Raw genomic sequence first — 16550 nt, 5'->3', positions numbered from 1 at the left:
ATATTTCTGCAACACTGATAATTTAACACACTTCTTAAACACATCGATGGACTTTGAAGTTTTAATTCTACAATCAAGACCGTTCCACAAACTGACTCCTTTGATTGTGACACATTTTTCCTTTACAGCCGATTGGAACCTTACTTAAGTCCATCCTCTGTCCTCAAGGCTAGATAACAGCAACTCACTGTACCTGGGTGTACTGTACCAGTCATCTTTGTCTTGCCTGCAGCTGGTGCAGAATGCTGCAGCGAGACTTTGGTACCAGAAAAAGAGACAGCATTACACCCGTACTAGCATCCCATTCCCCATACTGGCTACCTGTCAAATACAGGATTGATTTTTTTGTTTTTAAATCCATACATGGGCTGATGCCCCTGTACATTTCAGAGCTTCTCTGCCCCTATTCCAACTCCAGGCCTCTTAGATCTTCAGAACAATTCCTTTTAAATGTTTTAGATCGATGCTAATGGGTGAGGGAGACCGGGCCTTTGTGGTGGCAGCTCCAAAGCTTTTGAACATAGCCTTCCACTTCCGATCATATGCCCTCCATTGACACTTTTTAGACAATACTGACAAGACTGGTGCTGGTAGGCAGATTTAGTTACCATTGGAGAGAGCCAGGCTAGCTGTTTCCAGTTTGTATGCTTCTGGTGATCGCTTCATATTTAAATAAAGGATATGAAGTGGTATCATTTTTTTCATCTAACTCACAGCAAGAAAACAAATACGTGTATATCCAAAGATATCAAACTATTAATTTAAAGCAACATTGGCTGCTACAGAGCGAGATAGAGAGATACTTTGACACCAAACCAACTAAACTGAAGTGACAGTAGTTGGGCCTTTCAACCAAATAAAAAAAAATCATGGCAGTAGTCCTTTCTTTCTGTGCCAACATAAAACAGTTCATAGAGGAGACAAAATCTCCTCTTGCCATTGCTGCATGGCACTGTGCAGCAGTAAAGTGGCTCAGATGAAAAGCAGAAAACAGGATTTATCTTTTGTAAAAGTTAACACTGCTAAATTTAAGTGGGCAAACTAAATGCAGCTGTTTGCTTTTATGGTTTGCATATGACATCCACAGGGATGGATGCGCTTACTCATCACACTCAGTAAGTGGATCCTTTCCTCTCTTAAATTGTTATTTAGTTCTGTTCTTCAGAGAGCAGAGGCAAAAAAAACCTGCAGGTGGTGTATCCGGTTCAAGATTCAACACCTATTGAGAATATATTTTCAATCTATACTGATAATTTTGCTCCAAAATGATTCTCTCTATGGGCCACCAGAATTAAACTAAAATGTAAACAGAAAGAAAGAAACATAAAATGAGGGACAAAACTTATTAACACATTATGTAAATTATGTAAATGGATTGACCCATCTGCCTGCAGGTGAAGTACCCCCCTGGCTTCAGATGCACGGATGTGTGTGTTTTGCTGTGAACTGTGCGCGCTCTGCTCTCGGTCCTGCATGGCAGCGAATCACTGCAGCACAATGGAGACGTGAGAAAACAACGCTGTGTTTCTAAAATCACACCGCCGCTATCGAGCAACTTTTTTTGCGCTCTTTTCTCTTCCTACAATTACCAACTTTACACCTTGTAGATATTTGATCATATGTAATGGAAGTCGCTCCAACACTCCTGTTGCTGCTGTGCGGTCTGCGCGTTTCTCTGGCGGCTGATTGGGAGTTTGCGGACACTCATTTGACCTTCCTCGGTGATGCCATAGACTACAAGGATCCCTGTAAAGCCGGTACAGTGCGTTTTACCGTTTCTACGAAAAGATCGTTTGCATTTCTTTTTGTGTGTATATAGCTATGTGTGTTTTGCCATAATCACTGTGAAAGACATTTATAAAGTTAAATGTAGCTCTTGATGATGTAGATGTGAAGACAGCTAGCAATTTAGGATTACATGTAGATAGAAAAAATGCAAAAGATAACCTCCATATTTTCATCCTATTGTTAGTTAATAGAAAATGTATTGAGTGTTAACCTGCATAAGATGAAGTAGTACTTCAATTAGGTTTAACTGTGGAAGTATTAGTAATACTTCCACAGTTAAACCTGTATTTTCTTCATGTGTTACTTCATCTGAAGATGTTTGTACCACTATACTTGTTATGTGGGAATATGTTTAATCTCGGTTTAAAGTTAAAAAAAAAGTGTATTGCTATCATGGTTGAGACAAATCACTTGACAACTCTTGAGTACTGTTCTAGGTAGTGATGGAAGAAGTACAACACTATGAAAATACTCCATTACAAGTAAATGTCATGTATTTATGGTTTTACTTATGTAAAAGTACAAAAGTATAAGCAGCTAATTGTACTCAAGTATTAAAAATAAAAATACATACATATTAGGTGACAGTATGGCCCCTTTTATGATGCTGTATTATATTATTAGATTGTTATTACTAATGCATGTAGGTGCAATCCATTGTTTAAGTTGAGGTAGAGATAATTTTAACTATGTGGTAGTTTCATCTACAACAAAGCATCATATTTTATGAGCAAAATATAGATTTTTAAATTGCTATAATAACTACAGCTGTCAAATAAATGTAGTGGAGTAGAAGTAGCTTAGAATGGATGTTCTCAAGTGAAGTTGTACTTCAGTGCAGTACTTGAGTAAATGTATTAAGTGACATTCCACTGCTGGTTTTAAGTTTAAGGGATCATAGGTTTGATGTTTCACATGTTTATGTAAAATTAAAAAAAATTAAAATAATCTAGAGATAAAAAGAAGCATCCAATAAAACATAGCGTATTGATATTATATGCAGATATTATACAGGACACTGCTGACATTTCAATCGTGCATCATTAATTAAATGTCAAATCTAAACTAATTGGCATGAAGCTGCCAGAGTGTCTCTCATTTAGTAAATCTGTTTGCTTTCTCCCGTGTTAAAGAATATACAACTTTTTGTTTCCATAATGGAACACGCCAAACAATTACTTTACTTTAGTTATTAGGGGGCCTCCAGCTGGTTGGGGTCCCTTTTCACTTGTGACTTCTGAAACTTTCAAAACACACCACTCTTCTTCCGCGAGGCAGTTGCCTGGAGACTAGAGGTCATTGAGGCTGTGCCAGCACAGTCCTCGGCTGGACGCCGGTGAAATCCCTCTGGCTTCAGGGCATGGGGTGCACACTGCAGGGGTGACAGTCATTTACAGTCACCCTTTGCATGAGTGAATTCACTTCAAAGGCAGACACAGGGCCTGCTATGTCTTTTCATTTGGACTTTCAAAGGTTGTTACATCACATGGCTAAATTAGGTATTTAATGGGAACGACACTAGTGAGCTGTTCTGCTCGACTAGTACAACATGAGAGCTATACAGGAGGTCATAATAATGGAAACAAAATATTCCCAGTAATGGAATAGAAAACATGGTCAGAATGTGTGTGTGAAGTTTTGAAGCCTGGATTTAGATTTCCGCGTCGTCTTTGTCAGATATTGGAGCCAGAAAATCCTAATTTGGGCTTCAGAATTAGCTATTGAGATTCTAATGTCTTGTGTGTTGTGGTTTGACTTTGTATTTCAATCAGAAGTTAAAGGTCCTTTAAAGGCTTTCCCACTCACTTCAACACATTTTGTTGGAGCCAACAACCCGACTTTAGTCCAATTTTCTGTCCAAGACAATCATTCCAGCTTTTGGCATGTTGGATTTCTTATGATTTCTTGCTCTTCTTTGTATCCCAGTCTTCAGATGCTGAGGTTGAATTAACTGAAATGAATTTTCAGCACATGTTGAGTCTTCAGCACTTTCACCGCTTTTATCTTCCAGGTTCTGTGCTATGCTGCTATGTAACAATCAATTACAAGTTAAACAATAATAACAATTAATTACAAGTAAAGGTCCTGCATTCAAAATGTAATTTAAATAAAAGTACATAAGTATTATTTTTGTGGACTCACATTATAAGAATACCAACATATTTTGTTATCATTGAGTTCTGAGCAAATTTTTATTACAAACATGCTAGCTATTGAAGTTTTTGATTTGTGAAGATTTGTGTCTGATGTGCTGTATGAAGTTTGATTATTTAATGTGTAGTTTCACTTATATTTGTCATGTATTGGCCTATTATTACTGGAAAATATTGATTTCAAATATGTGTAAGTGTGTGTTTCAAGTGTAAGCAGCATTTTAATGTCTATGGTTGTAATCGGTTGAGGGGAAGTTAATTGTTTACAGTATATACTGCTGTGTGGTTTAATCTAACAAGTAGAAGTAGATGTGTTTTGTCTATATTAGATAAACTAACTGTACAATACTTGAGTAAATGTACTTAATATCTTTCCATTTTAGTTTTGAAAAGAAACGCAGCCAATCAGTGGTAAATGATACCAGTGACGATCACCTTAACCCCTGTTTTAAAAATCTCTGTTTGGTGTCAAAGGGCAAAATCAGATCATGATTGTGACCATTCTGTCTACATGGCAATCCATACTTGGCATATTACAGTATGTTAAAAGATGAAGCCTGAGGCTGACATTAATATGCTGTTAAACGTGATCAAGAAGAACTCTGGGCCTCGTACAAAACACAAGAATAATGTGTGGGATCTCCATGCTGCTAAACACACACACAAAACAAACATACAGTGACCGGGTGTTCAGAGGATAATCACGATTCAGATGGTTGGTCACATGTGATTCATTTGAAAAAGACAATGAGTTTCCTCTTATAATTTTTTTGCCACAGAGAGAAATATGTTTAGTCCGTATAGTAAAGCTGTTAAAAGCTGCTCTTCTTCACCTTATCAGGCATGTAAAGGTCTTTGCTCTGATGTAGAGGACTTTACTCCTGGGTTAATGAGTTGCTGAGCATGAATATGGAAACATATCCCTGCTTATTAAGCAGGGCACTTCAACAGAGTTGTGTAAATTTGGGGAAAAAACAACTATGCAGACGGCATAGGCTGTTCATATGAAGCTCCTATAATGGCTCTTAATGGTTTCTTAAAGGTTCTTTGCCATTTGAGTATCTAAGTCCAGCACAGTGTGATCACAATCCTGTAAAGTATTCAGTTCACATCTTCATTCTTTAAAATGACGCAGTAGCTGGACAGTTCTCCAATATGTTTTAGTTTGTGTGCTCAGGAGGTGTGTTTACTGATCAAACAGACACATGGGGTCCCGTTCAGAACTCTTTTCAGGACAGAGATTTGCACTAAAGACACAATAAAGCATGCAGTGAGTTTGGGCTGCTGTTTGCAGGAAAAGAAAACTTACTAAAATTCAGAGATAAAGTTTAAAAATCAGTTGAAACTGGTTCTGTCTGTGCGGAGCAAATCATTGAACCCACTGCTCAAACAGCATACTGCATGTAGCGAGTGGGAGCTAGTGAGCTTTGAGTGACTTGCTTTTTTGCCAAGAGTTGGGTGCGAAGATTGATACTACTCTCATATCTCTTCATTAAACATGAAGCCACAGCCAGCATATGGTTAGCTTAGCTTAGCATAAAGACTGGAAATGCCTGGCTCTGTCCAAAGGTTTAAACAAATTGCCTAAAGCTCACTAATTCACATTTTTATATCACATTTGTTTTAGTTCTGCACATAACCCTCCATAAAACCACAGTGTGTTTTTACACTACGGATAAAACAAACAAGATAATGTGTCAATTACTGCTGGTTGTACTTTCTTATCGAACATGTCAATTTATTGTTTTATTTTTAACATTATTTAATCTTTATTTATTATTTATCTGTGTGTTCTTTGGTTTGCCCTAGCTGCCTTTTTGGGAGATATCGCCCTTGATGAAGATGACCTCCGCATGTTCAAAGAAGCCCATAGCAGTGATGTAGCACAGCACACTGTCCAGACCAACCACACAGACTCAGGTATCAAAGCAGGATTACATTTACTAATCTATGAATAATTCTGACTGACTGTATAGTGAGTTCAAATAAAGGGATTATGATCAATGCAGATGTTTTACAGTTAACAGTTCCAGCGTCAGGAGGAGTAAGAGAGCTGCAGACAGAAAGAGTCTCCATCGTCGAAGGAGAGCAGCCACCTCCAGACCTGAGCGAGTGTGGCCGGATGGCATCATCCCGTATGTGATCAGTGGGAACTTCACCGGTGAGTTCTGAATGAAAACAGTTAATTATTCATATATTCTCACATTGGAGTCTGCTATGTACAGCCAGCATGTGTCCGTTGCCTTGTGCGGGTTTGACATGCTGAAGCTGTCAAACTCTAATTCCCATCAGGCAGTCAGAGAGCCATTTTCCGACAGGCGATGCGTCACTGGGAGAAACACACTTGCGTAACATTCACTGAGAGGACGACTGAAGAAAGCTACATCGTTTTCACCTACCGACCTTGTGGGTGAGTTGGGTGCTCATTAACCATTTTTAAATCATTTATTTGGTTTGTTTCATTTAATCCCTCTGCCTGTAGACCAGTGTCTTCACTCACATTGCAGACATTTTGATTGATTTTGTTTCTACTGTGCGTCTATTGATTTATTTTCATTTTTATATGATGTGAAAGTCACAGAGTGTTTTATCTTCCTTCAGCTCATTGTTTTGGTTCTGTTTAGTTCACTCTTACTGTTCTCATCACAGTTATTTTTAACCGCAGCAGGCAACAGCAGGTTTCTATCGAAAAAAGCTCTAAAGAAAAAAACAATATACACTACCTGCCCAGCACCCAATGAGAGACAAAGTTGGCAATTAGCTGGTGAACATAGTGGAGCATTAAGCAGCTAAATAGCCCAATATTTCCCTCAGGAGTTAGTGAGCAAAACAGAGCTAAAAGAAGAGTGAATATTAAACTCATTCGCAATTCATCAGGTGGCCGGAAACACATCTCCAAACGAATGCTAATGTTGCTCCGTGTCTGCTAGATGTGTAAAAAGCAACTGTTTCCTAACACGTTCATGCAAACATTATGTTTGTATGTGACAAATTACAAAACTCAAGTTTGAAGAGTCGGCTAATTAACTATCGAAGTATCCGGAAATAAATGGAAGGCAATGGCTGCCAGGAGCTGTGGAAAAATTACATCAAAGAACCTAAAACTGTTAAACCTGCATTCTACAAAATGTAAGTGTTTGAACTTGCAAACACATGGTTGTATGGTCCTTTAATATGCACACGCAGCAAAGAATCAGTGTTAGTTCTGTCAGTGCTCCAGGATGTGGAGCTAAACAGTGTCGCCCCCCTGCAGGTGTTGCTCCTACGTGGGGAGGAGAGGTGGCGGCCCTCAGGCCATCTCTATAGGAAAGAACTGTGATAAGTTTGGCATTGTGGTGCATGAACTCGGACACGTGATCGGCTTCTGGCACGAACACACACGTCCAGACCGTGACGAGCACGTAAGCATCATCAGAGACAACATCCAACCAGGTACTGTTACTGTGTTGACATGAAAAGAAAAGTGCGAAAATGTGTGTGCTCACTGACCCTCCAGATGTTTCTCCTTGCATTCAGTCCACTGATTATGTGTAAATGAATAGGACAGGAGTATAACTTCCTGAAGATGGAGCCAGGCGAGGTTGACTCACTTGGGGAGGTATACGACTTCGGCAGCATCATGCATTATGCAAGGAATACATTTTCCAGGTGGGCATTGTGATCCTTCTTATGTTTTTCTTTCCTAAAGTTAGTTTTGTGTTAAAGCGAATGCAAGGATCACTTTCATTTCCTAAGTGTACTTTGTTTTCAGCTCCACCTTTGTTCACATTAACAGGCCATTAAACAGCTCCACAGGGGCAATTATTGGCTCAAGAGCCTAACTGTTGAGCATTTGGTGATTCATTCTGTCCACTCTGCCTGTATATTTTAACTGGCAACATACAGTGCACCAGCCTGCTCCTAAGCCAGGAAATCATCACCACTACTATACTACTTGTGACAATCAGTGATTAAACTCCGTTGCGTTTCTGGTGTTTAGAGTTTGAATTGACTACATATTTCCCTGATAAGAGTTCTCACTTGTTACTGTAGTTGCACAATATTTAATACAGGGTTTATGATCATTTTGCCTCCCTAACTGCCCTCTAATATCATGCTGCATTATCAGCTGATCTACTACACCGACATGGTGTTTGTCCCTTCATTCAGCTCTGCTAAACAAGCTCCATAGGAAACCTCAGGGGATTTGATCCTTTATTGTCACAGAAATGGTTTCACACTAGCCTCCTTTTCATTTCTGTCTTGTGCATGTTGTTGCCCCGTTGCTTTTCTCTGTGCTTTGGTTTTTTACCTCCATCGCCGCTTTGCTGGTCTGGGTCATGGAGGCAAGCCAAGCTAAATAAAGGCCTGGCAGTTCAGGCTTTGTTGAACAATTTGGGCTGGAGTGGCCGTTTTCTCTGGCATTCAGGAGCGGGCTCCACTGAGCCGGCTGGCACAGTCGAAAGGCCCCATTCAGAGTGCTCTGTTTGCACATGCCTGTCATTCATGGGTGCATCACCATGGGAACTGTGCAAGGGTGAGCTCCAAATCTAGTAAGAGATTATCATAAGAGATTATCAGAATCAATAAAGTATCAAGGAGTTGAACAGGAGTCGGATCTTAAAAAAAAAAAAATCTGTCTCTCTGCGTGAACCTTTGAAAAAGAAAGTGAACAGCTCACGTTTGTGATTCGTCTGAAACAGGGGCATCTTCTTAGACACGATCTTGCCCCGTTATGACGTCAATGGAGTCAGGCCACCTATTGGACAGAGGACCAGGCTGAGCAAAGGGGACATTGCACAAGCCCGAAAACTCTACCAGTGTGCAAGTAAGCTGCAATAATAATAATTTTAGACTATCATTTTCAAAGCCAATTAGATATTACACATCATGACTGACCACATGAGTGTGCACTGTTCTTCATTCTGAGACTTTAATGTTATTTTCTCCGATCTATTAAAATATAACCATGTATGTTATGGTGTGTTGTTGTTAAAGGGTGTGGGGACAGCCTGCAGGACAGTGCTGGAAACTTCTCTTCTCCCGGTTTTCCGAACGGCTACTCAGCGTACGCTCACTGTGTCTGGATGATTTCTGTCACTCCTGGAGAGAAGGTGAGCAATGTTTAATAAGGGGAAGCATCAATTCAATAAGGGCTAGATACAAGTTACTGACTTAAAGAATGCCCACAGTCTGCTAGCTCATTGTTAGATGCCACTTAATCTAGACTGCTTCTTTAAATCTTGATACCAAATTTTCTTGTAACAATCTGCCCTCCATGTGTGTCTCCTGTCTCATAGATTGTGTTGAATTTTACTTCCATGGACCTCTTCAGGAGTCACTTGTGTTGGTACGACCATGTGGAAGTCCGAGACGGGTTTTGGAGAAAAGCTCCTCTGAAAGGTCTTTAACTTTGATATACAATAGACTCCCTCTCTCTCCGTTGAGTATCATGTCATAAAAGGAGATTTTTTACTTGAATCTTGATCACTATAAATATGCGAGTACTGTCGATAGAAAAATAAACGATCAGAATCAGTGCTAGCAAACTGGAGTTGCTGCAGCTACGTCTAGAGCTCCCAGTTAGCTAAAACGGCAGTTGTGGGGGCATCTTCTAAAGAGTGCCTTTGTGCCTCTTAACCATGCTCTTAGCAGACACAAAATGCAATAAAAATGTCTGTGCAACATGAACAGGGCCCTATTGAACAAGATGCATTTTCAACTCAGACATTGTTTACAGGCTTCAGTGAGAACAGGCTTCACGACGAAAACTTGAAGTTTATTCCCCCCTAAAAAAAATGAGGGGGGAATAAACTTCAAGTTTTCATCGCGAAGGCATGACCTGTCCTCTGGAGGACATAGCCAGACCACCGGGCGCTCGGTGGATTGTTGTCAGCAGCAAGGATGCCAGTCGGGCCTGCTAGCCCGGCTAAGGGAACTACCGCACAGACCGCCACTGCCAAGCCTCCTACTCTCCAACGCCAGATCGATCGCACACAAAATGGATGAGATACAACTACACACGGAACAGCTGCATGGTGATTATCACCGAAGCCTGGCTGAACACACTCATCCCAGATGGAAGCTAGCAGCTAGCAGCTAGCAGGGCGAGCTAGCTACCGGCAGGATCGAGACAGGGAATGAAAATGCATCTTGTTGTCATGTAAGGGCCCTGACATTTTGATTGCATTTTGTGTCTGTTAAGAGGCACAAAGGCAATCTTTAGAACATGCCCCCACAACTGCTGTTTTAGCTAACTGGGAGCTCTAGACGTAGCTGCAGCAACTCCAGTTTGCTGGCACAGATTCTGGTCGTTTTTTTTCTATCGACAGTACTCGCATATTTATAGCAATCAAGATTCACGTAAAAATTGGCCGGAGTTCTCCTTTAATTTGATGCAGTGTCTAAGCACCATGAAGTATTGTTTTTTCATGCACTTTGGCAGGCCGTTTTTGTGGAGACATGCTTCCAGATCCAATCATCTCAACCGACAGTCGACTGTGGATTGAATTCAGAAGCAGCAGCAGCTGGTTGGGCAAAGGCTTTTCAGTAGTCTATGAAGGTACAACATTGACAATATGTGGATTTTAATACACCCTTCTTATATGCTACATTCTCATGTGAATCATTAGCATTTACAGTAGTTTTTTTTTTTCCAGATTTTACATTTCCTTTGAACTGTATACTGTAGGCAACTAAAGGTAGAAATATAGAAAGCCAATCTCTGAATGAAACAAATCACTTCTCACCTCCTGTGCAGCCATTTGTGGGGGAGCGGTGAAGCGGGACAGCGGCCAGATCCAGTCCCCCAATTATCCCGATGACTACCAGTCCAACAAAGTGTGTGTATGGCAAATCACAGTGGCAGAGGGTTTTGATGTTGGCCTCTCCTTTCAGTCATTTGAGGTAAAATAACTTTTATTTTGATTGTTTACATGTTAATTAAAGCTGCGTAGTGAGTAGTTTCTGTCAGTGCATCCACATGATACAAGCCACATATTCTCTCAGGTAGCTTGGAACTTTATTTTTGTTAGCTCTTACTTTTGTGTCGATTGCCCGGTCGTTGAAAGGCAAGAAGCACCATCATCTGCTGTAATGTCTCTTTGCACACTTCTCTGTCCTTGCTTCCACTGCAGATTGAGAGACATGACAGCTGTGCCTACGACTATGTGGAGGTGAGGGATGGCAGCTCAGAGAGCAGCCCGCTGCTCGGCCATTTCTGCGGCTACAACAAACCTGACGACATCAAAAGTAGCTCCAACCAGCTCTGGCTAAAGTTTGTGTCGGATGGCTCGGTCAACAAAGCTGGGTTTGCGGCCAACTTTTTCAAAGGTCAGAAAGTCATTTCAGTCACAAACTGCCAGCGATAAAAGAACATTTGGTTTAATTTTGTCAAATATTTCATTTGGCAGAGATGGATGAGTGCTCCAGACTTGACAACGGTCACTGTGAGCAGCAGTGTCTGAACATGTTGGGCAGCTACAGATGTGCTTGTGATCCCGGATATGAGCTGGCAGCTGACAGACGTAGCTGTGAGAGTGAGTGTAGAGCACCACTCCACACACTAAAAGCCTGCAAGCTAGTTCAACTCCAGTATGCACTGTGCTCCAAGTGGAGCAGCCTCCTCTCACTGCAACATATATCCAATGCACCCTTTTGATTACTTCAAGTGAAAGTTTGCCATTTTGGGAAATACACTTATTCACTTTCTGGAGGAGAGTAAATTTAAAGGATACCCCTCTAATATCTTTCTGTTAAATATAAGACTACAGCCTGCAACAGGTTAGCTTAGCTTAGTTTAAAGACTGGAAACAGGGGTAAACAGCTAGCCTGGCTCTGTCCAAACGTAATTAAATCTGCCTTTCAGAACCTGTTTGCCCCTGTTTCCAGTCATGAAGCTAAGCTATCTACCTACAGTTTTAGTTGTTGAATTTGTTGAATTGAGTTTCTACAACAAAATAACCTCAAACAGGCCTGAGGACAGCAGCTGGGAACTATCGGTTTAGACAACAAGGTCAAAAATATGTTTGTTATTTCTTCAAGTTTTTATAACGAACACAGGGCATTGTGAGAAAGAGGTCTCATCTCTTTTGCACAGTTGAAACATGACTCCCTGGGAGCCTCTCTTCTACCACAAGAGGGCAGTACCTTAACGATACATTACAGCACTGACTTTATTTATCTTAACAGTACACATAAGAATTACATTTCCATTCAGTACAATTTGGTGATTTTCTTGATTTTATAGAAGAAGAAAAAATTGATTCTTCAACCTTTTAATAACTATGATTTATTCCAGTACCACAATGTCCTGTTAAGTCGATTATACTTGGTTATAACTTTATTTCTTGAAATGTATTTGTAAGTAACAGAAAATGTAAATTGAGAAAAAAAAATTCTGCATGTAAATTCTTTTTTAAATAATTTAAAAATAATAAATAATAGTTTGAAGAATTTACAAATTCACACGAATGGGTGTTATGTAATTTATGTGATGCAAGTGTTTCTCTCACACTTCTACCACTGTGTTTTCTCCCACCAGCAGCTGCCTGTGGCGGGTTCATCACCAAGCTCAATGGCTCCCTCACCACCCCCGGGTGGCCCAAAGAATACCCACCCAACAAGAACTGTGTGTGGCAGCTGGTGGCACCCATTCAGTATCGCATCACTCTGGTGTTCGATGTGTTCGAGACCGAAGGGAATGATGTAAGTTAATGAAAGTGATGTTTTTCTGTTAATCTGTAATATATTGTAGTCTTTCTGCAGACATTTTAAGATACATACAGATACAGACACATCAGATAACCTGCTAAAATCATTCATAATTTCCCAGGCCAATTGCCGTAAGTAAAATTGTCCAGTGTTTACCATCAGGTGTGTAAATATGATTATGTGGAGGTGCGCACTGGGTTGACTCCAGACTCAGAGCTTCACGGGAAGTTCTGTGGAGCGGAGAAACCCGAGGTCATCACCTCCCAACAAAACAACATGAGGATCGAGTTCAAGTCTGACAACACCGTCTCCAAGAGGGGCTTCAAAGCTCATTTCTTCTCTGGTAAGTCATGAAGAGTGAAGTACTCTGGAAATTCTGAGGAAGTATTACGTAATGTCCAAGATGTGGTACAGTAAGAAGGTCAAAACCATCACTCTACTCTGATAACAATGCAGGCAGCTGTCTTCAGTTGCTGACACAAGAGTGGAGGCAGTGTTGTTTGACTCTTTGTGAAGCTTGGATCTAATTTTGCACAACTTAATAATTGAGTGGCATGCTTTGTGTTTAAGTTAAATAAATTGCTTAATTGCACATTCAGAATCACATTTTTCATTATTTACATTTATTCTTATTTTGGTCCAAGTCTAGTGTTTGTAATTCTTTTTAATTGTAAAGAATATTGAGAGAATATTTCATTGCAAAATACTATTCAACAAACTTATAAAAACATGGAGAGTGCTTATTGCCACATCAGCTTGAATAAATATTTTGTTCTGTGGACAGGAAGAACTGATTTCTTTTTTTTTTTACTAACATAATGCTCTCACCCAAGAGATGTTTTGCTGAAAGATGACCCAGGGTTTTTTCATACTGCAGATTTTTCTTCCTTGAGTAACACAGAAAGCCTTTGTGTCTGCACTCAGCAGCAGATCTGGGCCTAAAATGTTAACTTGATATGTTCTGCAAGTTATCTGCTGCCTATTGTGACAGATTCACATGTTGTGCAAAGGAATTTTGCATTACAATTCTTTAAACATCTCAACAGATATAGATGAGTGCTCCAAAGAAAATGGTGGCTGCCAGCATGAATGTGTGAACACCTTCGGGAGCTACAGCTGTCAGTGCCGCAGCGGCTTCATGCTGCATGATAATAAGCATGACTGCAAGGAAGGTACTGAAGGTGTTTCTGCTCTCCCCTCATATATATATATATATATATATATATATATATATATATATATATATATACACACACACACATTTTTTTTATATAACCTTTATTTAACCAGGAGAAACCCATTGAGATTAAGAATCTCTTTTTCAAGGCTGACCTGGATATGTTTGATTTAAAGGGTAATTTCAATCAAATTACAGGAAGTCTCAATAAAATGTGATTGTTTGATTCTTCACCTTTGTCCACTAGTCCTTTGATTTTATCACCCTTTTGCTTTGTTTTTCAGCGGGCTGTGATCATGCTGTCAACACTGTGTCAGGCACAATAAGCAGCCCCAACTGGCCTGATAAGTATCCAAGCAAAAAGGCCTGCACATGGTCTCTGTCCACAACCCCAGGCCATCGTATCAAAATTGTATGCCAATGGAAGTTTTTATTTTTATTTAAACTTTATTGTCAAATTAAAGACTTGAAAAACAACTTATCGAGGTAATTCATAGCTTTTTTTAAACTTCTCTCAGGTTTTCAGTGAGATCGACATGGAGTCTCATCTGGAGTGCGCTTACGACCATCTGGAGATCTATGACGGGGGTGACACTCGTGCCCCGTTTCTTGGACGCTTCTGTGGCACCAAAAAGCCTTCTCCAGTCGTCTCCAGTGGCAATAAAATGTTCCTGCGTTTTTTCTCTGACAACTCAGTGCAGAAGAGAGGCTTTGAGGCTTCATACAGAGCAGGTGGGCAAATCAACCATAACTTTTCTGCCACCAAAAAGCCTGGAAAATGAGTAAAATGGCACTTTGGAGAAAGAATAAAATACCAAAAGTGTGACATTATAACTATGGCTTTGTTTTCTGCTGTGTTTAAAAGCTGCATTCTTTCCTCTCTTTTACGAGTTCCTCTTTTTGACCCTCTAATTTTGTGGTTGTGAATTCCCAGAATGTGGAGGAAGCCTGAAAGCCGAGGTCAAGACAAAAGATCTTTACTCTCATGCCCAGTTTGGAGATAACAACTACCCCAGTGGCTCCGACTGTCTGTGGGTGGTCTCTGCTGAGAAGGGTTACGGAGTGGAGATCATCTTCCAAGTGTTTGAGATCGAGGAGGAGGCAGACTGCGGGTATGATTATGTGGAGCTGTATGACGGCGCTGACATCAAGTCTCCGAGGCTGGGACGATATTGTGGATCTGGGGTAAGGCTAAAAATATCAGTCTTGTGTAGTAATCACTATTTAAATTATTCTTCAAAAAGCATCTCACTTTGTCTTCTTCCTTTCCCTCAGGCCCCAGAGGAAGTCTACTCAGCCGGGGACGCCATAGTTTTAAAGTTTCACTCAGATGACAGCATCAATAAAAAAGGCTTTCATGTACGCTACACAAGCACAAAGTTCCAGGACACGTTACACGCAAGCAAGTGACTCTCTGAAACTACCCCAAACCTAAATGGAGACTTCACCCCTAACATTTGGTCAGACACACCCATCTCCAGGCGAGGAGTGAATGCATGGATTGATACCACAAACACCAACCTGCATACTTTACATTCACATCTGTTAGACAGAGTGAAGCCATGCAGAAAAATTGCATCTTTACTCTTCCTCATTATATAGCTATATAGGATGAAAGGCAAGGACTAATTTGCATCGATTATTTTGAGTAAATTCAGTCACACTGCCTGTAATGAGCTGATTACGTCATAGCACTGTGTTGAGATATAAAATGTATATATTGTGAAATAGTTTTTTTTTTTTTTTTTTTTATAAATTTGTTTATTGGAACACATCACATCAAATTACATAAATCTTGTACGTTTACATGTGTGACCTTTTTAAACAAACATACATGTAGAAAAAGGTAGAGAAGAAAGAAAGTGAGAATAAAAGACAAGAAAGAAGAGAACAACAACAACAATAATAACAATCAAAAAAGAAAAAAAATACAAAACTCAAAACCCACCCAATCTCCCACCCCAGGTTGGTCCACCTTTCTCCATCAATATATCACATAAAACAACTTGTATCTGTACCTTGACATTGTTGCAACAATACAACTGGTTAGAAAAAAAGCAAAGTTTTGTTGACAGGTATCATCACTACATTATAAAAATATGAGAGGAGAGGCTGCCATGTAGTGTAGAATTTCTCAGTTGACCCCGTAAGTGAGAATTTGATCTTTTCTAGCTCAAGGAATGACATTAAATCAGTCTCCCAAGACTTTCTGCCGGGGATTTGGGTGACTTACAGTTTTGTAATCATAATATCAACTGTGTCACTTTTTCTGGGGATGAAAGTTCACTTCTAATGAATGGAATGCACTTTGTTGTATTATATCACTGGACAAATGCACATGACAATAATAATGAGTATGGAGGACAAATCTAATATGTTGAAAGCTCAGTTTTTTTACTTTGGTGAGGTTTTTGAGTTCACATCCAGTAGATTAACTCACAGCATATTTTGAGTGAGTATATTGAGCCTGTGCTTTGTATTCTCTTGCAACAAATAGCAGTACAGCATGACAATGGATGAAATTAGCGCCACATTCTTCAATTCATCCAATATTTTCCCTTTACATCTGCTCATCAGTAAATATTTCTATACTGACCTTAAACAGCTAGATATTTAGAGTTTGATTTACCCTCACTGATTTTATTTCTTAACTTGCTCCACTGATGTAAGTGTACTCAGAAGGTTGTCGGTACACTGTGACATCACCGATGGGTGTGGTTACAGGTGCAACAGAACCCACA

General features: G+C 40.0%; 1 protein-coding gene across 5 annotated transcripts; it reads left to right on the top strand.

Annotated features, from left to right (window-relative positions):
* Positions 1-960: 960 nt before the first annotated feature.
* On the top strand, positions 961-16182 carry LOC120545361 (bone morphogenetic protein 1-like). Of its 5 annotated transcripts, none has more exons than XM_039779601.1 (20): positions 961-1115; positions 5751-5861; positions 5962-6102; positions 6234-6351; positions 7195-7373; positions 7484-7589; positions 8624-8748; positions 8910-9034; positions 9221-9323; positions 10366-10482; positions 10681-10826; positions 11057-11252; positions 11333-11458; positions 12463-12626; positions 12795-12975; positions 13679-13804; positions 14094-14221; positions 14328-14541; positions 14744-14994; positions 15085-16182. In XM_039779601.1, the coding sequence occupies exons 1-20, from the start codon at positions 1094-1096 to the stop codon at positions 15217-15219; spliced, it is 2814 nt and encodes a 937-aa protein (XP_039635535.1). In that variant the 5' UTR covers positions 961-1093; the 3' UTR covers positions 15220-16182. The 5 variants fall into 5 exon arrangements, with proteins under 5 accessions (XP_039635535.1, XP_039635534.1, XP_039635533.1 ...); XM_039779600.1 differs by lacking the exon at positions 961-1115 and adding an exon at positions 1436-1757 and having other exon boundaries at positions 8919-9034; positions 12466-12626; XM_039779599.1 differs by lacking the exon at positions 961-1115 and adding an exon at positions 1436-1757 and having other exon boundaries at positions 8919-9034.
* Positions 16183-16550: the final 368 nt, after the last annotated feature.

The sequence above is a fragment of the Perca fluviatilis genome, chromosome 17, assembly GCF_010015445.1.
Source record: "Perca fluviatilis chromosome 17, GENO_Pfluv_1.0, whole genome shotgun sequence".
Taxonomy (NCBI): domain Eukaryota; kingdom Metazoa; phylum Chordata; class Actinopteri; order Perciformes; family Percidae; genus Perca; species Perca fluviatilis.
Note: the sequence above shows the minus strand (reverse complement) of the source record. Positions and strands in the feature narration are given on the sequence as shown.

Excerpts from the sequence above, each read along its gene's own strand:
- LOC120545361 (XM_039779596.1), top strand. The coding sequence starts at position 1,625 with ATGGAAGTCGCTCCAACACTCCTGTTGCTGCTGTGCGGTCTGCGCGTT. Across the intron at positions 11,253-11,332 it reads TGCGGCCAACTTTTTCAAAG|AGATGGATGAGTGCTCCAGA; the intron begins GTCAGAAAGTCA and ends TTCATTTGGCAG. Across the intron at positions 14,995-15,084 it reads GACGATATTGTGGATCTGGG|GCCCCAGAGGAAGTCTACTC; the intron begins GTAAGGCTAAAA and ends CCTTTCCCTCAG.